The 27,114-nt window shown below is 45.3% G+C and overlaps 1 protein-coding gene across 2 annotated transcripts in view; it reads right to left on the bottom strand.

Annotated features, from left to right (window-relative positions):
* The window catches only part of REEP1 (receptor accessory protein 1), a 57,386-nt gene that overhangs the window by 10,207 nt on the left and 20,065 nt on the right, over positions 1-27,114 (bottom strand). The window contains exons 2-6 of one of the 2 annotated variants that reach the window (XM_072335551.1): positions 22,876-22,948; positions 20,461-20,537; positions 18,462-18,582; positions 16,780-16,899; positions 6,794-6,962 (exon numbers count right to left, since the gene is read on the bottom strand). In XM_072335551.1, coding sequence (XP_072191652.1) covers positions 6,794-6,962; positions 16,780-16,899; positions 18,462-18,582; positions 20,461-20,537; positions 22,876-22,948 — 560 coding nt within the window. The remainder of the gene's footprint in view (positions 1-6,793; positions 6,963-16,779; positions 16,900-18,461; positions 18,583-20,460; positions 20,538-22,875; positions 22,949-27,114) is intronic. The other variant, XM_072335554.1, reaches the window with a different exon arrangement.

The following is a 27,114-nucleotide window of genomic DNA, read 5'->3' as shown; positions in this document are numbered from 1 at the left end:
CAAGGGGTGTTAATTGAGATAACAGCACTGAGCACAGAAGTTATTTCTTAAATGCAAGTCCCAGGCAAGCTCATTTAACACTGAGCAGCACTTAAGCATTTACCAGGCACTGCCAAAAGACAAACAAACCCCTGAAGGTTTTTCCTCTGTCCTTCCCAAAGAGGAAAAAGAACACTTATGTAACAGGATCGCTGTTCCATCGTCATCCTCAGGATGACTTTCCACAGGCCTTGAACATCGAGGAGATGTCAGAAACTTGAGTAAAGACCTGGGAGAGTTCTGTGGCACAGATAACAGGTTTTGTACAATAAAGGGTGGTGAATCACTGGCACAGGTTGCCTGGAATGGTGGTGTAATGCCCTCTCCCTGGAGACACTCAAGGTCAGGCTGGATGGGACTCTGAGCTCCTGATGGAGCTGTAGGTGTCCCTATTCACTGCAGGAGAGTTGGACCAGATTAGCTTTAAAAGCCCCTTCCAACTCAGATGGTTCTATGATTTGCTTCTGTGCATCAATATCTTGCTTGAGGTTAGGCTTGAGTATCTGCCCCTTTAGGTTATAAACACTTTATTTTAACACCTGTATCCTGAAACTGGCTGCGCAGAAGTTGGTATGAAAGAAAGATCAGCATCAATAGTTTGGAACAATTTAGTCGAATTAAGCAAACTTTGTTTCTTCCTTTGCAGCTTTGAGGAAAAAACGTTCACATTACATCGTCAGGGACCTGTCCTCCATGACACCAAAGCTGCACTTACTAAGGAGCATGTAAAGGGCACACCATTGTCTGCGAGTACATTAATGCATGCATTGCCTTGGAGACAGAGAAAGGGCAGCCTGTGGGGGCAGAAGGAACCTGCTATGAGATACAGCATATTCAGACTGATACAGACAGAGCAATTGGATTGAGTCAAGGGGATAAAAAACAGCAAAATGAAGCAATCTGGAAGAGCTCACAAATTTGGGCCCAATTCCTAAACACGTTGGTTTGACTACTGTTGTAGCATCACTAAAAGGCTTCCCCAGGATTAATTCAGGCCTACTTAGCGCTTAGGATGGAAGGGACTGTAAATCATCTAGTTCCAACCCCAACAGCACAACAGGGAGGGTGACAAAGCAAGCGTGTGAAGCTTGGTTTGCCACCAACGTAATGTGCAAGGAGACAGAGGGTCAGGCTGTGAGCTCCAGCCTCCAGGCCTTAATGCTGCATGCCCGGCTGCTCTGGAGGTGACACGAGCCAGCTGTGTTTTCACAGCAGTGGCTGCAGTACGGTGGCAGCACTGAGATCCTGAGTGCCTCTATTGCAAATCCCCCAGAGCTGTTTGCAGTATGCAAAATAAACAGAAAGCACATGAGATGAGTTGTATAGGAATTATGAAAGTCAGCTCCCACTAACACGGGACGCTGCCCATCTGGATTTCTTCTTCCTCCCTAAACAACGTGCTTGGCAGCCCCATCCTCTGGCATGTCAAAACCTGAGGCCTCCTGCTCCTCTCATCAGCCACTGGGACAAAATGCATCCTCTATAAGAGAAAGGACTGAGGTTTTTCTCCAGAGATAAACTCCCCAGCTTTGGGTCAGTAAGGTGAGCAGCACTGCAAAACTTGCTGTCAGCAAACACACGGCTCACAAACCCACTCATAGCCTGGCTGTCCCCTTGCTTGTTGCCCTGGTGTTAGGAAACCTGGTGAGTAAGAGCAGCAGGAGCAAGCCAGGCTGGGGAACACAGCCATGCCCAAAAGGTATGCGTGGATATCAAGGTGCAGGAAATCCAGCACTCACCTCTGAGGAGTCGGCACACTGAGCAACACGTGCACACTGAAAGAGGAGCTGAACGTTAGGGACTCATCAGGGTATGCTACTATTTCTCACAGAGCACTGAGCATCTCTAAATCTCTGCTGAACAGCCCCAAGGAGGGCTTGGTGGCTCCTGTCTGCATAGAGATGATTGTCTCTGCTCACGTCACAAAGCACAGAGCCAGGAACGTGGCTCACATGGCTGTGTGCTAAGACTGGGAGTTCTTACAGCTCCTGGGCTCCGTTCTCTGATCACTTAACAGAAATAACTCCTGACTTGGGAGGGGGGGGAGCATGGATAAGCAATGTGCAACACAGCACAAGTGGTTGTGTGATGTAAAGACAGGTTGCAGTACTGGGGCTTGCGCTGCTACATGCCTGGATTTCTTTTTCTGTAGACTTAGATGGAATGTTTCCAGGTATTGGTGCAGACACTCAGGCAGCTTCTGAACAAACACACTCAAAGAACCCCGACAAGGAACATAGTAAGAAGTTTTGCACTGGATGCAGATAACCAAGGGAATTGCACTGCACCTTTCAATGTGCAAAAAGTGTTACCTTCACAGCTTCACCTTGTGCTTTAGGAAACAGCCTAGAAGCCATTTCCAGTTGGAGCCTCCCAAATTAATCCTCAGAGTGGCACCAGTGACTCCAGATAAAAGGAGTTTCTGGAGCAAAAAGGGTTTGAGCTGTGTGTGATTTCTTTGGTACAAATTATCCTGCACTGCTGACACTGACAGCTCTTCCATAGCTTCATCCTTTTACACAGAGGGTAACCAATCTCAGTTTTCTGAAGGCTTGCTCTCTGAGACCATGCCTTTGCAGGACTCTCTGGGCACACGGTGTCACCTCCAGACACTGATGTTCTGTCAAGCAATGCAAAGCTGCTTGCTGAACTATGTCTCACTGGCTTACCCAAAATAAAGGCTGGCTTTCAGCCCCCAGCCCACACTGGGAGTTTCAGCAGACATCAGCAACCTCGACACATGTCTGCATCAAATGTGGGACTGAGCTTCGAGACACGGTGGCCACCGTCCCACTCCACAAGTCACACGTGTCACACTCACCAGTAATTGGAAGGGAACAAGTTTTACCTGCACTGTCCAGGATACTTTTAAGGCAATAATATAAGGTTAAGAAGTACAAAAGCCCCACACTGTTAATACAGACACATCTGTTTATTTGGCATTTGCCAGAAAAACAGGATTGCCTTGAGAAGTATTTGGAAACACTGTTCTGGACCTTCCAATTGCTCATCGTGATGAACAGCCACACAACATTTACAGTTCCCAAATGAAAGGGGCAGTTCTGACTGAGGGGAGAAGCACAGGTTGGAACACGCATCAGAGCTATAATATCATCAGGATGCTAAATTGAGAAATGCTGAACTAAGAGCAAAGTGAGAGATGAGATAGAGGACAGGTGGCTGGGCTGTCATGCACAGAGAGGGCACTCACTGTGTTTCCTTGGCGTGTGTTGAAGAAAGGTGTGCATGTGCTTCACAGAAGGAGTGGTAATGCTTCGTGTAACACACTGTGCGGGCACCAGTCATAGCAAAGCTGCCTTTGCCCCTTGTGTTGCCCACACGTGGCTTTAGATTGGGTGTGGGGAGAAGGAGGAGCACGGTCTTTCTGTGGGATGGGTGTGAATAGCTCAGGTGCCTGCCCCATGGCTCAGCTGTCCGCACTAAAGGCTCGCTGAGCATCTCAGCTATTGCTCAAGCACTAGCACAGCTGTCTTGGCCAAAGAGTGCTGGTTGCAACTATGGGAAAAACAGCAAAAGGTAGGGCTCATTCCTCTTGTATCAAAGGCAACTCCGGCATATCCTATGTCATGGCCTCATAAGACACTCATCTGCAGACAAAAATAAACCTTTGCTGTGTCTGCATGTGGAACTTGTAACTAAATGCCAAGCTCTTCGCACAGCGCTTGCTGTCAAAAAGGAAATTCAGGGGGTCACCAATCAACCTAAGCATCAGCAGCCACATCTTAAAACATAACAGCAATGGAAATGAAAGTAGCTGAGTGGTTATTTAACGTAGTTGGAGCACAGCACAATGCTGCAGCCAGCTTTTGGCCAGAGCCAAAGCCCACTGGTGTTAGGAAAGTTGTCTCGGTGGGCTTGGAAGCATTCCCAGGGATGTGAAACCAGAACCCAAAGCGTTCCTGGTGCTCACTGGGGGAGTGGGGGTTTTCATACCAACAGAGCTGAGTTTCAGCTGTCTCTGCAAGGAAGGCAGCAGACCTCTCTCCATCTCTGTCTGTAGAAATCATTTGCTTTTAAATACCTCATCTGCTCTTAAACACAGTCATATAACAGGATGGGAAGCAAATAACACTGAGCTCCACACCAGATCTGGCTGTGTTTTCAATGCTCAAGGAATGGGATTCACCCAAATGGTAATCTAGATCCAAAAAGCTACCTCTTGTCTTTGCCACATTGTTCCAAGCGACGCTGTCCTTCCAGGTACCGTTTGTTCAGCAGCAAAGTTGGCTGGAGGACTTTCCAGTTTCTCACCCCTTGGTTTCTTACTGTATCTCTCCAAAGTGTCTTAAGTTACTTTGGAGGGCAAACAACAGCAGTGATTTCCCAGGACACTGACCCAGCACCCACAGCCTCACAGCTCTGAGGCTGCCCCAACCTGAGATCAGGAGCAGCAGAGCAGCTCCCCATGTGCCAGTGGGGTCTGTTGTGAAAACCAGACAGCGTGAGCAAATTACTTCTGTTTTTCCCTGGGTGGTTTGGCTGCCTTTGGAGCTCAGCTACACCACTTAGAGGATTTCTTCCCACCCACAGCTCTTTACTACAGGACAGCTTGAGTGGCTTCAGCAAGCCTGTTCCATGTCCTGAGGGCAGCACTTCACATCATGTTATCATAAGGCTCCTCTTCTTAACTTGACACCACTGTTTGGCATACAGAGAAAAATAAGAGCCTGCGCTAGATGGAAAGCAAATCCTTCAGCTTTTTAGAATCCCTGATGGCCATATGAGAGAAATAAAGGGAGCTTTCAAGAAATAGCCCTCCCAATGGCAATCTGGGTGCATAAGTACACAGGCATAGGACAGGGCCATGGCACTGATCAGGTATTTTACATGTTCGAGTCACTCATGTAAGGTGTACATAAGAAATCTTCTAAGGTATTCACCCTAAAATACATGAGAATCTTCTATCACACGTGGCTTTCAGGACTTGGCCATGGAAAGTACAATTTGTCCTGGTTTACAAACACACCAGGGAACCAATGTAAGCTCCAGGTCACACCAGCGCTTTGCAATAAAGCAGGGTCTGAATTCAGTTGTTGCGATTCCCCCTGAGCACCACATTGCCTCTCTTGCATATGCAAGACCTGTTCCTTCAAGTCTTCCCTTAAAGCCTCCATTAAGCAGGATTTCTACTGCAGAAAGTGTCTGCAGTCCTGGCCAGGCTCTCTGTTAACTTTCTTAAAGCTGTTCCATGCATCACAACTACTGCTTTCAGGCTTTCTCATGGCTGGTGGCTTCTGGGACCTTTTCAAGAGAGCAGTGATCTCCAGCTGAGTCACCCTCATGTCAAACGGGCAGGGGTGTTTTTGCTGACTCTCTCTGATGTCAGACCAACTTGGTCCCATTCATTATCTCTAAACCAGGAATGTAAAGGAAAGTCTAATGTTTCTGTGAGACAGCGGGGACTGCTGACATGGACATTCGTGTTATCTCAGGGCTTTGGGGCAGGAAAAAGAGCTGTATGTCAGCTGTTTGGTAGCAACTGCCTGTGCACATGCCCATATATAATATAAGTACATACAGCATACTAATAGGCAGCATATTCTTACTCTCCCTTGCTTATATGCAAAATTCCAACTAAGCAAACAGGGAAGGTGAAGCAATGAGACTATGCCTGGGCTTGGCATGCAGCTCTCAGGACCTCATACAGGCTGATAGATGCCACTCTTCTATATGCATACACACACACGCTCATTATGACTGATCAATTTGCCCCTCCAGTCATTGTGACTGCATGTGCCCATACAAAACAGCACAAGGATAGAAGAGAACAAGACCATTTATTTCACTTAACTTGATTTAAAGTGAGTGCTAAAGCCCTTTAGTGATACCTGCCTGCATTGGCTGTGGGGGGAGAAGGGCCCTCAGAACCTCAATGAAACCAGTGAGAGATGGGATGGAGGGTTTGGGATGGATGGAGGGTTTGGAAGGTTTTAATTATTGATGTTTGAAGGAGAGGTTTCTATTCTGGGTGTGAACACTACCTGCAGATCACCTGCCACAAGTGGAAGCAACATTTGTTAACGGTGTATACAGGAATGGATTTCATTCCCACCCTGTTTTTTTCTTCCATATTTTTATAAACAAACCTCTGTTTTTCAGAGACATTTGCTTTCCGTTAACAGTGCTTACCCAGACATCCTTCACAAACAGCTATCAGACCTTGGTCTCTGCTTCTAGATATCCTCTTTACAGGTTTTATTTCTCAGTAGGCTTCAGCAGCGATGCAGTTCCTGAACTGCAGCTGTCAAGTATCAGCTACTGTATAGTTGAGAAGGAGCTGAATTAATCCAAACCAGATATCCATTAGAAAACACACTTGCACAGCATAAGAGTGAGAAGCTATATCACCAAAAGGAGGCTTTAATAATAATAATGACCCCTGCCTGCTACTGTGCCACCTTATCCCTGATTCTGGCACTTCTGTCAGTGCCTCTTGTTGAAAACCTACCACTGATTTCAGCCCTAGAATCCAACTTTTCAGCTTGAGAGTGCTGATACTGGCTCCCTGCACGCTCCAGTCCAGTCCTTGGTACCAGTCAGGAATAGTAACCATCAAACAATACCATTCTCTCTCTTTAAGTGCCAAGAGACTCAACAGTGTGTCTGTGTCCTGTGAGTCCTGGTATGTGCTGCCTGCAATGTCTGTTTCTATATATTCCTGCCAATTGCATGACTTCATTCAGCTGTGTGATATTCCAGACAACACAACACTGAAAATAACGCTGGCACTTACCTGAGCTGCCAGTGCCTTCCGATGCACTTCTGGATGTTTTTGGCTGGCTCTGTTTGCTACTTGTTCGTACAGTGACCGAAGGAGGAACAGTGCTGCTGCTGTCACCACGAATTGTTGAGAGATCCTGCATGCTAAAGCTCCTTAGTCTCTCAGACAGGGCCCCCTGTCCCTAATTAAACAAGCAAGCAAATAACATACACAGAAGTTAGATTAGACAGTGCATTTCAAACATTCCTTCTCCCCAGCTCACTGAAGACCATTAGGATAACAGGGAAAGAAAAAAAAACTGCCTGCTCCAGAAACCTGGGGAGGATGTAAATGAGTGTTAAAAGCATAATTCTACTGTCTTTGCTCTTCCCATCTGAGTGGATCTGTGCACAAAATGTGATTGTTCAAAACTGTGATGGAGAGCATCTCTGATTCTCCAGTGCAGTCATTTGAACTTGGAGCAGCCTTGGCCCTATCTGACGGAGGAGGAACCTTCTGGTAGGTACTTTTCTTCACTATTATCTTAGAAGGGTTCTTGTTTTAGAACTGCCATTAAATGGTCTACATCAAAGTAGCTTCCTTTTGAAGTTAATCCTCTATGATGATATTCATCCAGCAGTTCTCAGTCACACGAAGAATTTTCAGAGGACAGAACATTTGAAATTGTAATGTAATAAAAAGCTGTTCTTAAAGGTGGATAATTTTCATGCATCTTCAGGAAGAAACAAACTCCTCCCATTTGTATTGCTTTTCAGACTAGCTATCAATCAAGAGACACACATTCCGTGCCTGTCCCTTAGTGAACTGGCATTGATACACTGAAGTACTGAGTTGCCTAAAAGTACTGATTTACCAGCATCACTTCAGAAATTTCACAAGCAGAGTAATGGGAAATCAGTGCTTCAACCCCTACAAATTCCTTAGCAACTTTACTTCTAGGCATTGTAATTAGACACAGCACAAGGTGCTTATAACCAAAGTTACCGTGGCAACTTTCAATCTCTACATTCAAGGAAACTGCTGGATCAGTAATATCCCAACTTTAGCTTTAGGCTGAGAAACCCTCTCAGGATTCAGGCTTCCAAAGCATATCAGTTCAGCCACAGACGGGCTGCTCATCCTGGACTACAGCACTTTGTTTCTGCATCAGCAAGGAGCAAAGAGCTCATGGCAATAACACCTTCAGTGCTGCTCCGAAATGTCATCAGTAGAAACACACATCATTTTAAGTACAATAAAACTGAGCTGTTCTTTGTAGGGCAGTCACCTGGTGGAGCCAGCCAGGAAGCCCCAATAGGGCTTTTCTCTTCAGTTTACTGAACATTTGGCATCTTAACACCTCTCTATGCATGCTCTGTTGACACCTTGATCAAGGCAATCTCAAACATCAGCATAGACCAGGGGGATGAATGGATGGAGAGTTGTCCTGCAAAGAGGGATTTGGGGGGTGTAGGTGGCTGAAAAACTGGACGTGAGCTGGTGATGGGGGCTGGAACTTGATGATCCTCGAGGTCCCTTCCAACCCAAACCATTCTATGGCTCTTCAAATTCTTGCACTACCACCCGATCCTCAGTGCTGATTAAAGGGAACACAAGACATTCTACCCTGGAGTCTGACTACGACAGACAGCTCCCTAGCAAGAGCTCGTTATGAGCAATCAGCAAATATCCTGCTGTTGCAGAATGACTGGACAAGTGAAGTTGAGGGTTTAGCAATTGATAAGCTGCTGTACCACAAGTGCTGTATTCCTCGTGCACCACCAGCTCAAATGTCAGCAGAACTCAAGCTTTTTAACCTCCTCCCAGCTGCTTTGCTCAGCCAGCTAACCCAAATAGCATTTCATTCCACTGAGTGATTTCTGGATGTGGATGTGAGTCAGATTAGAGACAAGATTCATGTGTCAGACCAACCTGGCAGGGAAGATGACACTAATGCACTCTTTTGCATTGAGAATTAAGGAGATGTGCTAATTTTATTTCTTGCTTTGGAACCTGCGATATGGTGGCACAGAATGATCTAAAAACTTTAAAACAAGGACCTGATGAATGCCTCTCATCAGTTGTTTTCTCAGGGAAAGAGCAGAGAAGGGCCAGATTGGAACAGGGCTCAGTGGTACTGGCAGGACAGAAGACAGACACTAAAAGGCATGTGGTAACATCACCTCCTAGTAAAGGACATTAACCCAGCGTTAACAGCCCAAGCCACAAACACTGACCCAACCAATATAGCTTGGAAGGATCAGAAACTTCTGTCCTTTCCAAAATCTGAAGTCAATATAATGACAGATACTCTAAAAGGCACTGCAACAGAATTACTTCACCTCTCCAGAGATCACCTCTGCATTCACACTAAAAATATAAGTTTTTAAAGGGAGGTGGACTTAAAGAGTTTGAAGAATTGAGTCTACATACAATGGAGTCACTCATAAAAATCCTTCCACATATGTAGGTGGTTTTACACAGCCTCTAGGAAAATAAAGTTAGGAACATAATCTAAAAATCTGCAATATATTTATCAATGTTTCATTAGGTATAATCAAAATATACACAAGTAACAGTGTCTGGATTTCATCATACCTTCAGTTAAGCAATCTGAAAGAATTCTGTAAACATTATTTAGGCTTCAGAACGTCTTTAATAACTAGAAACTCCGTTTTGCAGCTGAAACTGTAACAGCACAGTGACATGACACAAATCAGGAACCAAAAACTGCCAAGTCATGTAAGAGAAGCTTTGTGTTAATGCAGGATGGCACCTTCTGGCCTTTTGCGTTTTAGGATCAGTAGTTAATGGGCAGGCAAAGGAACACTAAGTCACACCACACTTCCAGCACAACACTAAACCTGTTAATTTTCTCCTCTCTCTTTGCTGTAACTCCTGTTGCACAGGAGCAGACACGTCTGCATGCATATTACAGCTGCCATCCTGCAGGTATTTGCTACAAGGGGTTGTGCATACTCCTAAGGCATCAGTTATTGCTACGGTGTCAGCAGGACTTCCCCAACCACACCTGTCAGAAAATGCTTTCAGAAACCCACCTTCACCTTCGAGCCGAGTCCTGGTCTCTCTATCTCCACTGCAAGCCCAACCATTCTAATGGGATCACAGCACTGGGACTGAGGTTCTCTTTGTCCATTAGTGAAAAAAACAAAAACAAACACGGCAGCTTGGCCAACACAGTAGCAACAACTGGAGTTAGATGTTTTTTCTGCATTCAGAGCTCCCTGCCTGACTGCTGGAGTCTCCAATTGCCAGCAGAGGACTTGGAAGGCATTTTGCTGGTGAGATCAAGGAGAGGCTTTTAAAGCTCAGCACGTAGGATCTACCTACTGGAAGCAGTGCAAACAGCATCTGGCCTGAGACCAATCTCAGCTGAAAACAGTTCAAACTAGTCTTCTACAGGGGGGCAGACGTTAGTTAGGGGTTAGCAGAAGCATTCAGCAGATTACCTGCCCTTTTTTCTGGTCCAAATACAAGTGTAAATGAAGTAGTTGAGAGACCTAGCAAGGGAAAAAAAGAGCCAATGTGGCAACAAACATAAAAGCTTTGAGAATCAGGTCGGTTTGAAGCATAAGTAATCAAGGTGAGACATAAGCGTGACACTGGGCACTGTTGTACTGGGACTCACACGCACACAAAAAGCAGGGGCACCCACCTGTGAACTACAACTTTGAATGTAGATTCTCCCTTCCTCAGCTCTCCCAGAGAGATGGAGGAAACACTGCATAACCCCAGCTGACAGGGTGTTACCTAGCAAGTGCGTTTAAAGAGTTAAGCAAATTATCAACACGGCAGGCTGCCACTCTTTGCACTTCACAGGTTCATCCCACCAGAGAGACCCCCAGTGTCTGTCCACCTCTGTAATACAGACTGATAGTCATTAAGAACAGAGTGTGCTACATGACTAACTTACAACTAGTTTAGGCACGGGATTAGGTCTGGGATGCTCAGGAGCCGTTTTAGTCCTAGTGATTACCAGCCCTTCTGAGAAGTAGGGTAACACTGGGGAATTACACCAACAAATGCTGGTTTGCATGAAGAAGCTAACAGGGCCTGCCTGCAGAAAGCCCTGATAAGGGCAAAACCATTGGCTCTGTGGGCTAAGCAGAGGCTTGAATGAAGGGAGCAGTTGCTTCTGCCATCATCAAACCACATGAATGCAGCTACCCTACAAACAATATCTTTATGACTTGCGTGCCATGGCTGCCTGGGAAGAGCTACACAGTTTGGAGAGGTCAGACAGTACAGAAGACTCAAAGGGAAATCAGCTGACATTAACGTTGATGGTGGAAACTGAATTTCATCCACCCTTTTTGTTTGTGCAGTCCATTTCCTCTCCTGGGAACAGTATGAAATTGTCTCTCCCAGCCCAGCCTCTCAGGGTACATTTATTGTTTGGTTCTGCTGTCCTGTGTATTCACTGGCTATTGTCTGCTCCTGGAGACATTAATGCAAGAGCCAACAAGATGAAAAAAAACAGAACCAGCTACTTGGATTGTACCTCTGCAGCAGGGATTGTGCTTTGTTGATCTGGGGGAAAATCAGTTTTTTGAGTCTTCAGAGTGAAGAAAAAGCATTACATCACAACAGATATGATTCATGAAATAGCGATCAGTGGCACCGTATGTTTCAAGAAAGCTTTTGTTGGGGTAATAGAGCTCAACCAAGAGATCGTTGGCTTTGGATCCCAAGTGGAGATCCTTTAAAGGATGCTGTGTTCATAAGGAATGTGCTCAGCCCTTCTGAGATAACAATGACAGGTCCCCTCCTGATTTCTGCAGCTCCTGGCCATATAAAAGAACAGGGCACACAGTATGGTATGGCTGTTACAGATGCAGTACTAAACAGACTGGACAGAATGTCCTGTGATGCATTTGATAAGCAGAGAAATAACTTTCCCTGCAATGCTGTCATTACAAAGATGCTTTATCCTTCCTCTTTTAGGAAAGGAGGCTCTCCAACTCCATCTTTCCCATTTCAAGTAAAAGCGCAGGTCTCCACTGTCATGGCACAAAAGGTGCCATTTCTTCCACAAAAGTCTGGACTCCAAACATTACCAGCTATAAATCATCATGGGAAATCAGAGAGATAAACACTTCTGACTTCTGGGCAGCTGTGCTGGTTACACCTGCCAAGAACTAGAAATGAAGGAGAAGATGCTGTTTGACTAGTGAGGGTAAAACCTAAGTGATCTTCAGTGTATCTTCTCCTGGCTTAAAACCCAGCAAAAACTGGGAGACTTTCCATCAAATCTCCTGGGTTCAGAGAGCCTAAACCAGCAGTTCTGGAGCCCCTATGGGGTGATGAGCCCAGAGGGAATGGAAGTGATGCTGCCATACCTGTCAGGTGGTTTTGAGCTGAAGCAGTTTGGGAACTGCTGATGCAGCAGTTAAAGAGGTGGATGTGAGTACGGAATGCTTCCCACCTTCATCTGCATGTCTGGCCTTTTTAACAGATACTCAGAATGATTGCTAGCTCTGGCAGCACTGCAAGCCATATTTCCCTATGCATGAAAGGCTCCTGGACTGTTTCTCAGACTTATTAGGCACAAATGTCTTTTCATCAACACCAGTCATGCGTGCCTGCACCTTCCACCTCGTTTATCATCTCCTGCCAAGGCTCTGTGCCCACTGCCAGCTCCCTTTCCTGAAGGCAAACTGCACCAAGGGGCACCCAACAGACACAGCATCAGCTACTGTGCAAGCAGAAAGGCCAAGGAAGGTGCGTTATTAGAAATCTTGGGCTTGTGATGGTCTGATGGCTGCAGGATGTTTTTCTACAGCTCAGCTTTGAAGAACAGAGTTGAGACTGCAGTCTGAGGTGGTTAAATAGTTGGGGGCAGGATTTGTCTTGTGATAAAATGACACTGACCTGTTTGGCTGAATTGGTTTGTCCAGAATGAGGAATAAGAAAATAGGATCTGGGAAAGGAGGAAGCTTTAAGGAGAATGGAAGTTAAAAGCTGGGGAGAATGTAAAACTGGTGATGGAAGGGCTATAGAAACAGAGGAGGCAAAGGCAGAGCACAGCAGGCTCCTGAGAAGGGAAGGAAGGAGTGGAGAGTTGGCAAATGGGGACAGGGCAAGGCAGCAGGTGGTGGGAAGCTCAGGCTGACAGGTGGAAGATGAGCAACTGCTCCTATGGGTGTGCCAGAGGAGGCTGGTGCTGCCTCCAAGCCATCAGTACCACTCCTCATTGCAGTCACACACGTGTCTCAGCTGTTCTCACCAGAAACCAGAGCACTGCCAATGAAAAGCCTGTTTGTGCCCAGGCCTCCATCTGATGGTTCTGCTGCCCAGCCAAAGCCTTGCATCTGCCCCACTGCCTGTGTCCCATAACAGCCCTGATGCTGTCCTGTTTCTGCAGTGACAGCAGAGGGAAGGAGAGCTCTCAGACCCACATCAGGCTCCTTTTCTGTTTCTCTTCTGCTGCTGCAAGCTGAGCCGAAAAAGAGGTGATCAGTGCACAGGGTTCCTTGGGAGCAGGAATGGCTGAAATAGCTGGAACAAAAAATATGCAAAGAGCAGCAGGATTTACTGCTTGGTCATCTAATCCCACCACTTAGCAATGACCCACTTGAAGTCACAGGGTGTGACAGATGACCAACCAACGAGGACAGGATTACAGAACCCCAAATGAGATTATGCTCTTTAGAGGGGACACAGGCTACTGGGGGGATCTGTGCTGGGCACCTAGCAGGGGTAATAAACCCAGCTATCTAATGCTCTGTCTGCTGAGAGAGCATCAAAAATAGACTCTACTCAGAGAGAGAAAACACCCAAGCGAGCCAGCTGGGCAGGCTCAGGGTACTTGGGACACTGACAGCTCCTCAGCCTGTAAAATGAACTGGCACAGGTTTGTGCCAACATTAGCACAACTGTGGCTTCAAAACAAGACAGAGCAGTGGAGGGGAGCAGAAGGAGGGGGGAGAGAGAGAAGCTTGCACTTGGCTAAGATTGTTATTTAAGATAGAAAGGGGAAAGGGTCAGGGGATCAGAGATAAGGAAGGTGTGTGTCTGTGCTCAGCTTGCAGCTTCTTAGCCTATTAGAAACATCTAAGCAGCAGCCTGTCAGACAGAAAGCATAATCAGAGAGCCAGCAACGCTGTGCTGTGTTGTGGATTAAAACAGCAACAACAAAAAAGAAACTATGGGCCTCGCAAAGAGATCTTCTCATCAAAGAGAAGAGATGGTGATGGATCCAGACCACTGGGAGCACAAAATGTCCCACACCGTGGGCCAAAGACAGGAGTGGACAGGGCTGTGCACAGTAGGAGACATATCTCTGGGTACAAGAGTCTTTAGATTGAAGCTCATTTACTGAAAACTGATAAGTCTGAATGGAGCACGCTTTTAACCCAGCATCTCGCTGTGTATTTGCCAGCAGAAGGTTCCCACTGCAGTGTCTGAGGGTCTATTTCTTAATAGGAAATCATCTTTTTCTCATCCTTTGAACCAAGTGAAGAAGAAAATAAGAGAGATCCTCCCATTCACTTGCTGGTAAAAGCCCCATTTTCCATGGGAACTGAAGGTGCTCAATAGCTCTGAACAGACGGTAACCTCTGTAGGTTTCAGTTTTAACACGACCTGTTAAAGGCTGAAACCCAGTGAGCCTCTTCAGAGCTCACTTTCCAATCTACACTCAACAATTATCTCAGGCAAGCTGGATACCCTTAAGTGTTGGCACAGGGAAAGTCAGGATAAGGCTTAGAACGAGTATTCTCTTTTCTCTTCTCTGGAAACTTTCCTCTGAGGACAGCACTGCAGTTTTGTTTGGCATCTGTCAGCTCAAAGTGTTTTCTAGATAAGTAATCACTTAAACTTCACTCATGCAGGTTAATCTGCCTCTGCTATACCTCCTCATGTGTGCCAGTAAGGGTGCTGACATACATTTAACAGGGGCTGAAAACCAGGACAACAGAAGCTGTTACCATCATTCAGCTCTTGGAAACCATTCCCTCTGCAGCAGGGATAGCTAAATGGGAACACGTCCACACCTGAGCCACTGCACCTCACATCCTCAATACTGGAGGCACCGCAGCTCATCCCTCCTGCACTGGAAGACATCAGGCTGAAAATCACAACCACAACCATTCAACATTCCCCTGCCCAAAATTTCAGTCTGAGAAGGGTAGGGACAGAAACTGCCTCAACCACTCCTAACTACTGTACCATGAAGAGTGTAAAGGTATTAAGGGTGAGGTCCCACAAGCAGCACAGCTAAACTATCTCCTGCCCACAACCAGGAAGGGAAGAGCTTGTTTTTATCTCCTCCAGCCATAATCCTCATGATGCAGCTCTGTCCCTCCCCTTGTGCTGGCTCCAGCACTCATGGGACACACCTGTGGACTCTTCCACTTGATAAGAAAAATGGTACTCCCTTTCTTTCTTCTTATGAATTAGCATTAAAATAGATTAGAGCCAATGCAAGGAGACCTAAACAGCTGGTGCAGAGGAACACAATGGGAGTTGGAGCATCAGCCCTATTTTGGAATAGAGAATTGTGCAGGAATGACTCTCTTGGTCCAGCACAGGGAGCAATGTTTTAACTGTTTACTCTCAAGTTAGACTGGCAGGTGTGCCATACAGCAGCACCAAAGAAATCACAGCATATGTTGGTTTCTTCCAGCAATGAAAGTGAAGCTTTGTTATCTGAAACAAAGCAGTGTTTTCCTTGAGCCCTGGGGGGTCTTCTTCATTCTGCCTGGCTTTCTGCTGCCACTGGAGCTGTATTTCAAGGCAGTGAGAATCTTAAGAGCAATGTATCAGGAGAAGAACTGAGCCAAGCTGACAGCCATAGTCTGCCCAATGCTTGGCAATGGGACAGGAAACAATTTTTGGCCTTTTCTTTTGGAACAGCTTTTCTGTATCTTTGTCACTCCGTGTGTGTATGACACATCTCGGGGGCTCACACTTACATAACATCTTCTACAATTCCACATGCTTAATAGCCTGTACCATATTTGGCCTCCCAAGGATGAATTATTCATTTTTACAGGAGATAAGGCCAGGATATGTTAAATGATGTGCCCGGGGTCATATGAAAAGCATTTGGCAAAGGAGAATAAGTTCCTTCAACTCCCATTCATGTGTTTTTTGCTAATGTCAGCATCCACCTTGTACATATGATTCTGTTACCCTTCTGCAAGAAGCACTGTATTTGGCTGCATGAAAGCTGCACTTTTTTAGACAAGTCTTGCTCCACAAAACACAAGAGTGGAGTTGCTATGCGCATCTATCCTAAGCTGTGGTAATCCATCGCCAGAGAGCAGAACCACAGTATCCAGTTATCAAGTTCTTGCACCTTTCATGCAAAGAAAGAGATAACAGCTATTTTCTGGTCCTGGCTCTAAGGCAGTAACAGAACACAGGACACACCTCCCCAGATGAGACCACTCCTCCAGCATCTTCTCATCCCCCACAAGCAACTAATGTCACTTCCCACTCACTCTCACATAAGCACGTCCTCAGAGCATTACACACCAGGTATGTTCTGCCTAAATCTGACAGGCAGATTTTCAGCCTTCCTGAGCTCCAAGTCACAGCTACTTTCTGTTAGCATCTGGACACTAGACTTCTCAAGAATACAGCACAACAGATGACAAGCTGGGCCATTCACTTCACCAGCAATGTACTGACAAAAAACAACTTCCTAGGTATGCTGCTGTGTTTGTGTTAGCATCATTCATGCCCTCACTTTGAGGGGGAAAATGAATAGTGCAGGCTGTGATGAACAGCACTGCTAATGTTGTCACCTGGGTACTGAATGGCATGGAAAATAAATAATAATAATAAAAAAAGGTCTGAAGCAGACCCTAGTTTTCATCCTGCATTTACAACCTCATACGGGCTCACTAAACACCACATTTCATCTGTGGTTAGTGAATGGGAGGCAAACTGGGGGGCATGATGAAAACCAGTGAGAGAATCCCTACCCCTAGTATGTCTCACCCTCCGCACTGTGGCTGTAGCTGGCAATGGACATGGATGAGATGCTTTACCTTTACCTTGGAAGCTGCCATGACAGCTGCTGTGGCCGCAACGTTCAGGCCGCGCTTCCCAAAGTGCACGAGGGCATCGTAGCTCCGGTCTTTCGCCTGGACGAGGCAGTCATCGATCTCCTGTCACAGCAGAAAACAAAATGAAACACAAGAGTGACAAGTTCAGAGTGCCCCCAGCCTCAAACTCTTGGCAGAATTAGGTCATCTTTGTGGAAGTAGACATTCTCCTTTTCCCCCACCCTGGAAGCGGAGAAGTTAACAGCCAACATTTGCAGGTAGGAAAGATTTGCAGGGGAGCAGTAATTTCCATTTCATCTTTTGGGATCTCTTTGTTCTGTGAATGGAAGATTGAGATCCAAAGTTGGAACATATTTGCACATAGCAACCACCATGATAGGTGCTGTAAGCAAGACAGACACATCTACCTGGACAGGATGTGCCAGAAGCCATTGGCTTATGGTTAGTCCAAAGACTAACTGGATTGCTACATGGTTAAAAAGAAATAGCAGTATGATGCTGGCCAGCTGCAGCTCTACTGCCCTGAGTCCTCTCAGATGTATCTGAGGTATCTGTGCACATCACTGCAGTGTCCATCTCCAAAATTCCCATGGAATTTATAGCTCTAGAGGGTCTGGATTTTAACGTTGCACAATATGCAGGGAAAGTTCCTGTCCTTGTGCTCCCTTCCCCCAAGACACGCGGACCTAGATGATAATGGAAGACAAGAACTTTCAGTGATTAGCTACTGGATATACTGGGTTAGTAGGAGCTGGAGACTGTAAGAAGCTGTTGGTTTCTCAGTGATTCCTCCCCTCATTCCTAGCAGATAAGAGGCAGTAACCAAAAATGCATGAGCACTACTTGTGAGAAGCATAAGCAGAATTTCCCAGTTAACAGAAAGGGAACTGATCCTCACTGTTCCTCTTGGACAGGACTGAGACACAATTGTTCATGCACTGCCTGTGGCTTAAACAGAGATCTTTCACTGCCATGGCTGGCAATGTGGGAAACAGTTATTCACTTCTTAGTAGCTTGTATGTTGATATGTGACTGATAGCTATTCTTAGCCTGTGTATTCATACGAGCCAGATGGATCTGCCTGACAATGTCCCATTCACAGCCATAGTAGTCTCCTAGGCAGGCAAATGATTCAAGCTGTAATGTCTCCTCTGAAATTAACATCATGAACTTCAGCAGGACATTTCTCAGCCCAGGACCTCAACACGCGATATATCATCAGCATTCTGCACCTCTCCCAGACAAGCAAGTGCTTGCTGTGAATCTTTGACACAGGTTAGACTCATTGCTGCACATAGCTGGGTACAAAGTTAAGGAGCCCTGGCTGCCAAACCATGTTTCTCTAATCATTACACCCAGCCGTAACACGGCACTCCAGTTATATTCAGCTAGTACGTGCAAAACAGCTCTGGAGGTATTATTACCCCCCACCCTCCCAGCTTCTCAAGTGCACAAAGATGAGCTAACATACATGAGTGAGCTGAACAGATGCCAGAATTTAGGAAAACAACCACCACTGAAAAGCAAAAACGCATCAACCGAAGAGAGAAAACCAACAAAGGAAGGAAATAAGCAAATTCCAGTCCTCCAATGAAAACAAGTGGTATGAAGACCAGCGGCATGAAGACACCGCGGATCTGTTCCACCCAGGTACCTGTGATTACCTTTTCTTTTGAAGACAGTGTTGGGTGAACAAATTTCCTGTACAGGAGGCTGGAGCCTTTTGTGTATGGAGACAGCAGCCAAGCTACAAAAGCTATTTTGAGTTCATAGTAGAATGGAAACCTAGAAGAAAAAGAGCTATTAATGGCTATTCCCGCTTCGGTGACCACTCTTGATTAGAGATGCTCAGCACACTGGCCAGCTCAGTTTAAGGCTTCTGTTTATCAAAGAATCCAAAGACCAAAAGACATTCACTTACCTACACACACACTGCAACTAGGCATGTGTAAATCTTTACTCAGGTATCAGAGCTATTATTTAATGGAAAAGACTCTGTTGTGTGATAAGAGGAGCTGTTTGCATACAATGAGAACAAATGCTGCTGCCTTAATTGCATCTACTGTCTTTATGAGCAAACAACAAACCAGCAAGTCAGTATGTCATCAATATACTTATGCATCTTTCCTCTCTTTGCCTTTCTGCCCTGATTTCAGCTGGAATAGAGTTAATTTCCTTCAAAGTAGCTGATATGGTGCCATTTTGGATATACAATGAAAATATTGCTATTAACATACCAACATTTTAGTTGTTCCTGAGCAGTTCTTACGCTGAATCAAGTACTCTTCTGCTTCTCTTCTCTGCTGACCCAAACTGACCAAAGAAATATTTCATATCATATGATATAATGCTCAGCAATTAAACGGCAGGAGGTTACTTGGGGACTCACTGAGCTGGCGGTGAGCAACCACACTGTGCATCACTTTTTATTCTTTTAATCTCTTTTTTCCTTTTTCTTTCTTCTTAAAGAGCCCTTGTCCCAACTCACAAGGTCCTGCACTTTTACCCTTTCTGATTCCTCCCCTCAGCCATCACCAAGCCAGCTGGGCTGTACAGCATTTAGGGCCCCTGGGATGCTCTACTGTGAGCATGTGCCTGGCAAATTGATCTTCCACCTCACTGAGACTCTCTGCAGCATACTTGATTTCATAGGCTCTGTGAAAATGACAAGCCCTCTGCTATTCCTACAGGGAGATCCAAATAGCACATACTCCAAAAGAAAACAACAAGGAAATCCCTCCAGATGAGGACAGTGGAGGTAGATCTGCATGCAAATTAGATAGAGACAATAATGTCTTTTATCTCCTCTTCAACAGACCCGACATGCTGCCAAATACCCCGACTCCCTTTGTCTGGAGGACTCACTAGAGGCACGCGATGTTAAGAGGTGAGGGCCGCGCTCTGTAGTTAAATCTTCAGTCTGAAGTCTACCAGTCTCACTGGTTTTTGATGGTTTATAAGAACCCGTAATAAAACGGGCAACAAATCAAGTATTTCCAAACTTGAGCATCCAAATTCAGTCCAAAGAATTGAATCTCATGATTAGGCATTCATGCATTCGAGCCCTCACAGCTTGCCAGGAATCCTTCCATTGGCACCAGTGAGCCCTCCACAGTTTGAACTGTCACTGTCCTCCATCAAACTGTAACTCCATCCCACCCAGGAAGGAACAGGCATGACATCTGAAGAAACACGACCCAGGCAGCAGGCTACAGATCAGATCCTGTGCTGCAGGGCTGTTTCTGCCTGATCCACACAGTCAGTGTAGTTACAGCAGGACAGAATTATCTAAGTCTAGAACTGTGCCTGTAGCTAAAGACACTATTTTTATGTGTCTGCAAGCATACAAATCAGCCATCAGATGTGCATCTATAGGTACGTACCTGACAGAGCCCTACTTCTCACACACAGGGAATAGAGACTCCTGTGGTGATTTCTTACTAATGAGATACCATTGAGCAGTTCTACTCTCTTTCTTCCTTTTCCTATGACAGCATAGAGAAAGGTAGAGTGGCTCTTCCACACTAAACATCCCTATGCACCTGAAGGTGCTCATATGATATCCAGAGAAACAGTGCACACTCAGGCCCTGTTTTTCCCCTTACAAACATTTCTATTTTATTTCCATTTCAGTTCAAAGATCTGTTCCCAACTGATGCTCACCAGCAAAGAAAGATATCCGTGAACGTCTCTGCTGTCGTGAAGAGCGCAAATATTATCCAGTACATCATCCATTTGACCTGGTAAAAGAAAGCAGTAGCTTTCAGTAACAGGCATTTCCCAAGAGCTCAAGTCATCTCACACAGGCATGTGTGCAGAGTCTCTCATAGAAAAAAGGCTTTCCCCACTTACTTATTTAACAGTCAGGAAAGACCTGAAGATGCCAGAGCTCCCTCCACATCAGTGCATTGCACATAGAAGATTTCCACGCAAACCCTCAGGAAGGAAGGGTTTAGAATAGGTGTTGGGACAAGGAGGACAGCTTGATTTACCATCCCCATAGAGGAAGCTCTACTGGCCAGGAAAGGAGCACAGCCTTATCTCAGGGTATTAAAAATCTCATTTTGCTCATCTTAATAGCCAAGGTTAATACCAGGGTGTGGACGGAATTGCAGTTAAGACAAAATGTACTTACATAATACATACAGGCAGGGGAAACTATCCAGGAAGAGACAGACAAGTAATGTGCAATGTGCAGTGACCCCGGGCTCAAGAACTGAGCTGAATATGCGTCAAGTGAACAACAGTGCCTGCCCACATACACACCCTGAGCCCACTGCAGGGACAAGGGCAAGCGCACTAGCTCAAATATAATGAGGGAAGGCCACAAAGAAGGCAGCACAAGGGGGACACCCAAACCTGGTGCTGTGGTGAGGAAGGCTGGTAGAGGTTCCAATAAGGCTGAGGCTCGCCAACTCTAAATGCCTTGCTCCATCCTCTCCCCATTGCAGTGGGGACAGAGCCTGTAGCGCTCCTCCATCTGCCCACAAGTACCAGAATTATCCCCTGAGCACCAGGCGCCCAGCTGTGCTCCCCCAGCACTTAGACTTGTTTTTATATTGAGTGTAAAGTGCTGCTGCTAAAGGCATGGGAGGACTGCCTTCCCAAGGCAGCTTCTGCCAGAGCTTTTACATAACTGCAGCTTGCTCAGAGACTCACTGCTAGCACAGTTCTGTCAGTTAGACATTACTGCCAGCACAACCTTTAAACACAGACCGAGATCTGGTGGGGATGAGCCTCAATCAGACTAAAACAACATTGTCAAAATGACTATTGCAGAGAGGAACAAAAATAAACTATGCTGATATAATTTTAGTCCCGTACATGAAGGGTTGCGCTGTGTCAGTGTAAACAACCCTTTTTTATTTTTGGTAATTAAACCCCTAACTACCTTATCTCTACAACTGGTGTGATACACTGAGAAACAACGCTAAGTGCAGAGCAGGTCTTCAACCAGCTGTTCCCACATTCGGGTCATGACCCCACATCTGATGCGAGTCCCTCTTTTGCACCTGAATTTCTAATAGGAATTGAAGAATCAACACAAAAAAACTCAATCCAGCAAAAAACGATGGAAGTGCAATTTATCAGTGGCAGACATTGATGGGGATGCTACCACCCATCCCAGCACCTCCAAGCAAGGGGGTGCACAGACATTGAGAATCAACTCAACAGTGCAAGGGCTGCAAGGACATTTTGCCTTGAGGACCTGATGTGCTCCACAATACTTCTGATTCTCGGAATAACCAGAACCATTATCTAATGTAGATGATACAAAAGAAAAAATCTAAGCAGCCACTGTGAGCCCCAGTTTAAGCTTGCTCAAAGGACTTAATAGGATAGCCAGCAAGGCTGCAACCCAGAGGAGAAAACAGCCTTGTTATCCTTGAGATGCTGAGAGGATTGAAGAGCCAAGATCAGGAGGCTGAGCTGGGTTCAGCAAACTTAACAGAGCTTAGGTTGTGTGGGGCACTATAAATCCTACAGGACCCCAACAGCGTCCAAGCGGTTTCAATTCTCTTACATTTCACTTTCCCTAATGGGCCCATCTCTGTTTAGAAACTGGGTCCATGAAGGTATTTGTCAGTAAAAGGACAAAATAGCACAGCCAGTTGTCAGACCTGTCTGTAAATAGGTCACTCCACAAGGAATGATGTTTCTATCCATGTCTCTGCGGATTCAGTCGCAGGCGCTTCAAGTTGCCTCTTCTGATCCTTGTTTAGAACGAGCAGCTAAAGCTTCAAGGCTTTTTTGAAAAGGCTTTGATTTAGGCTGCTCTTCAGAAACAAAGGAAAGCACGCAAGGCTCTGGGTGCCAAACACCTTTTAAGTCTGCTGTATACAGCTCACAGAACCAGAGGAATAGCATGCACTTGTCAAAGGGCACACTGGCTCTGCAGGGGAGCCAGAAGCAGGAACCTAAACCATCTTATTTGAGACTTACGCCTAGCAATCAGCCAGTCCACCTTCAGGGCAGACATCCCCATGTATGAGAATACAGGTGACACCTTTATAACCTGGTGAGGAAGCAATTTTAGAAAGCAAACCCTGCGGCACAGCCATACATCTCATTACTCACATATTCTTTGATGTCCTTGGATTTCACGGCTTTGTACGAATAATATGCTGGGTAAAGAGTGCCAAATATGAGCCTGGAAAAAACAAACAAACAAATCAATTTAATCTTCTGTCATGAAGAAATGCTAATATTTTTTACCTGCTGTATCTGTTTCTTATACAAGCGAAAATACTATGTTCTGATTTAAGCTTGAGTGCATGAAGTACAGTATAGGACTGACTCTGTACCACTGCATGCAGAGAAATCATTGCCATCCATGTAACTCAGGTATCCAGTTTGTCTTTCCTTTTAGAATGGTTTCCATAGCTGTACATTATGAGTAACACAACAAAAGACGACTACGCCTTAAAAAGGAAATGAAAAACCTGATTTCAAAATAATCCAATGTAACACCAGGGATATAGGAGAATGGTTTTCAGAGGCAGGACAAAATGAGCATCATTTATCTGAAATCCCTTCCACCTCCATTCAAAACTCTGACAAGCTGATAGAAGGAAAAGCAGCATCCGAGTTATAGCAACCTGAGGGTTTGAACACTGCAGCCTTATCCTATATTAAATCTGCCAAAGGAAGAGCCCTGTGCTGCTCTGTGAAGTCCACTTGGGCTCATCACACCAGAAGGAATTTGCCCAACCAGATACACCAATGGGGTCTGCCCTAAAAATTCCAGACCTCCTGCTCTTTCAGACAGTTTCCTTCCAGCTTTATGTCTGAAAATGCTGCTGTCAGCATCAAGGCTTCACGTAAGAGAGAAATAAGGATTCTTAAGGTAAAAATAACAACACGGAGGGGAAAAAAAAAAACAATGGTGAGAAATTTCTATGCTAACTCCTGTCTGCATCGCTGCCTGGATGCTTATTCACTTTGATTATTCTGGACATAGGCATAGGCTTGTCAAAACCACTTTGCCCTGCCCAGGTTTCAGTTTTATTTAATGCAGCAGGATGATGCTGCAAAGTCTGAATTTAATAGACTGCAGGGGAATGCTTATTGCCTTGCAGATACCTTTCTTTCCATTGGAGCTTTCGTTTTAAATTCATACATTCCGTTTTGCTGCTCTCGGGAGTGGAAATGATCAATGCTTCCACCCCTAATTGTGGAGCCACATGGACCCGCACTTGTCTTTTCCACTCTGTCAGTAGCATTTGTTGTGCCGTGGGACCCATCATTACAGTTGAGTCCATTAAATGCATAAGACATTAAAAATTAACACTCTGGGATATGGTGCACCATTGTACTTCCCGTAGCTCAAGAAGGTATTTGTGAAGAAATGAAGTGAGCCAGCACACATCTTGATTTCCAGAGCAGTGACCGAAGACAATCTGCCCACTATTCATCATGCTTACTGTAGCATAGCTTAGCAAAACCTGAAGCACAAAGCAGACTTCAGAAAAGCAGCCAGTAAATGAGGAGAGTCAGTATTTTACAGAGGCTTCAAAAAGCTCTGCTGGAAACAAGCATCTCACAGCCTATTTCACACCCACAGGGGCTGTGCTGGATGCAGGGATTCGTTACGAGCGCTCAGAAAGATTCTGGGAAATCAAATGCATTGTTCACCCTTGAAATATCTTAACAAACAGCAACACCAGTTAAGGCAAGGAAAAAACACACAGACAATGGCTTGATCCTGTTCTCACCGAAGCTAGTGATAAATATTCCCTCCGAGTTCAATGGCAGCAGGAGCTGAGCCAAAGAATTAGCGCTTACAAAAGGAAAAAAGCTTCATAAAACAGCCAAACACATGAATCATATTTTCGATTTTACTTGTAAAGAGTTTCTATCCTTCCTTCCCAGCCCAGGCAGGCTGCTCTCTCATGCTTTTATCTCCTGCAAATAATCACTGAATGATTGATATTCATTTCCTCAGTTTGTGCTGGTAGCAGACAGTAACTGGATGGTGAAGATGCAAACAGTTTACACGACCGCTCGGACCAGTTGCAGACAATAAGCACTGGAAACAGTTCCTGCAAGGGAAGGAAACCACGCAATGCTTTTGCATATGCAAAGTACTGCTAATGAGATGATGCGCTCTGCCTAAATTGGAGATTGAGAGTTTCACTGATTTGCTTTGTAGCGTGCTGTGTGCATATATGGACGTTTATAACTGCTATGGTTTACCAGACTGAAAGCTATTTTAAGGAATGTTGGATCCCAGCCTGCCATTGCTGTAGCTTACTGTGAGGCTTGGAGGCTCTCTGTGAATGCCATACTAACTGAAGATAAAAGGCAGCTGGGTACTTCTGTAAACTGCACACAGGGTTATGGAGACAAACACCCGCCCATGGGCTTCTTCCAGCATCTCTTGAGGTTGCTTCCTTCACCGTGTGGCTTTGGATCAGGCTGGAGTACAACTGATCTAACACAGGTCGATCCCACAGCTCCTCTGCCTGCTGAAGACAATACTTCTCTCTTCCCCCTCATCCGAGTTTCCTGTGCGACGTAGTTATTTTCTTCCATCCTCACACTCAAACCAATGCCAATTTGTTCCTTCTCTATAGTAAACACAAAAAGAAGTCTGACTGCTGATCTCTCTGCCCAAGCCACTAAGTCATTCCTCATCTAAGTCTTCCTCGTGTGCTTTGCTGATCTTCACACCCCACTGGGATGAACCAGTGTTAAAACTCTTCCTTGCCTCATGCACACAGGTCATCCTTGCTGACCAAACTGCACTAATATTCACACCTTCCCCTCTCAGTGCCTGAAAAATGTTGCTACTACCAAGTGCTGGTCTTTTAACATGTCCCACTTCAGTCCTTCCTCTCCTGTATTGACTGGAGAGCAAACAGCTTCTTACTCTGCACTTCCTTGAATGTCTTCTCCCACATCCCAGATACCTCTGTGCTCTTCCCTTCTCTACTGCATAGAACTGTAGCATCCTTAGAGTTGGAAGGAACTTCTAAAGGCCACCTATTCCTGCAATGAACAGGGACACCCACAGGTAGATGAGGGTGCTCACCAAGTGTGGTGAGCATGGAAAAGGCTGCCCAGGGCAGTGGGCATGGCCCCAAGGTTGCCAGAGTTTAAGAAGCATTTGGACAACATTTTCAGCTACAGGGTTTGGATTTTGGCTGGCCCTGTGTGGAGCCAGCAGTTGGACTCTGTGATCTTTGTGGGTCCCTTCCAAGTTGGGCAGTATTATGATTCTATGAGGTGATGATGTATAAATAATGTAAAAAAACTTGGTATGTGAGACCTCTCTGACCTCTAGTTTGGCTGAAATTGCTTTACGGATCCAAGTTAGAAGTAGATGAAAAATAGACTGCTTAAGTCTCACTTCCTAAGGAAACCAGGCAACAAATACAGAATCAGCCTCTCTTCTCCACCCATTTCCATCTTTCATGCCTCTTTTGAATCAGCTGTGTACTCTGAGAAGCCTTAGCTCTTTCACTTTCTATGCAAAAAGCAGAAGCAGACATCCTTCAGCTTCACATAGTAGTTGCTATATAGAAGGTACAGAGATGTGTCTCTGAAGTCTAGGATAAAGCAGACACAAATGTCCAGGGTATAAGAAAAGGCAAGGAAATTGTGATATTCATCAATGAAAAAGGAAAAGTTCCCCTGCTACACTAAACAAATAACCACAACAGCCTAACAACTTACACTGCTCCATGCTGGAAGCCTCCATCGACTACAATGGCCTTGAAAAAGGACAAAGCAGCAGCTGTAAAGAAATCACTGAAGAGTCAGCTAATTGTGCAACAGGAGGCAAAAATCTAAGTAAAAGGTTAGTCTGCCTGAGGAGTGAGATAAAGATTAATGCTGAAAATCTTATAATCCTATTAGGTACATCAGCAGCAGCCGCAATCTGGACTGCTACATGCACTTCTGGCCATTCTTTATCAAAAGAGATAGAGTAGATGATGGAGAAAGGAAAAGGGCAAAGAATGTGTGTGGAAGTACACTGGGGAGTATCCATAAGAGCAATTGTACACACTGCCATTGTTTCTCTGACAGCAAAGACAGTAGTTAAAACAGCAAAGCACCAAAAGAGCCAAAGAGCTTGGAAAAGACAAGGCAAGTGCTCTCCTGCTCCTGATGCAGCTTAAGTGGATGCTCAACTAAATCAAGAGAACCAAGTCAAAAAAGAAGAGGAGAAATTCTGTTACCACGAGTTAATCTGTGGAACTGACTATTTGTATTTATTTATTCAATTCCATTACTTAGGATTCATTATTTAAGTTCACCACTAAATGACACAGGGAAGGATGAAGCTTCCCATGCTATTGGGTTTCCTGACTA

This window comes from Excalfactoria chinensis, chromosome 4, assembly GCF_039878825.1.
Source record: "Excalfactoria chinensis isolate bCotChi1 chromosome 4, bCotChi1.hap2, whole genome shotgun sequence".
Taxonomy (NCBI): domain Eukaryota; kingdom Metazoa; phylum Chordata; class Aves; order Galliformes; family Phasianidae; genus Excalfactoria; species Excalfactoria chinensis.
Note: the sequence above shows the minus strand (reverse complement) of the source record. Positions and strands in the feature narration are given on the sequence as shown.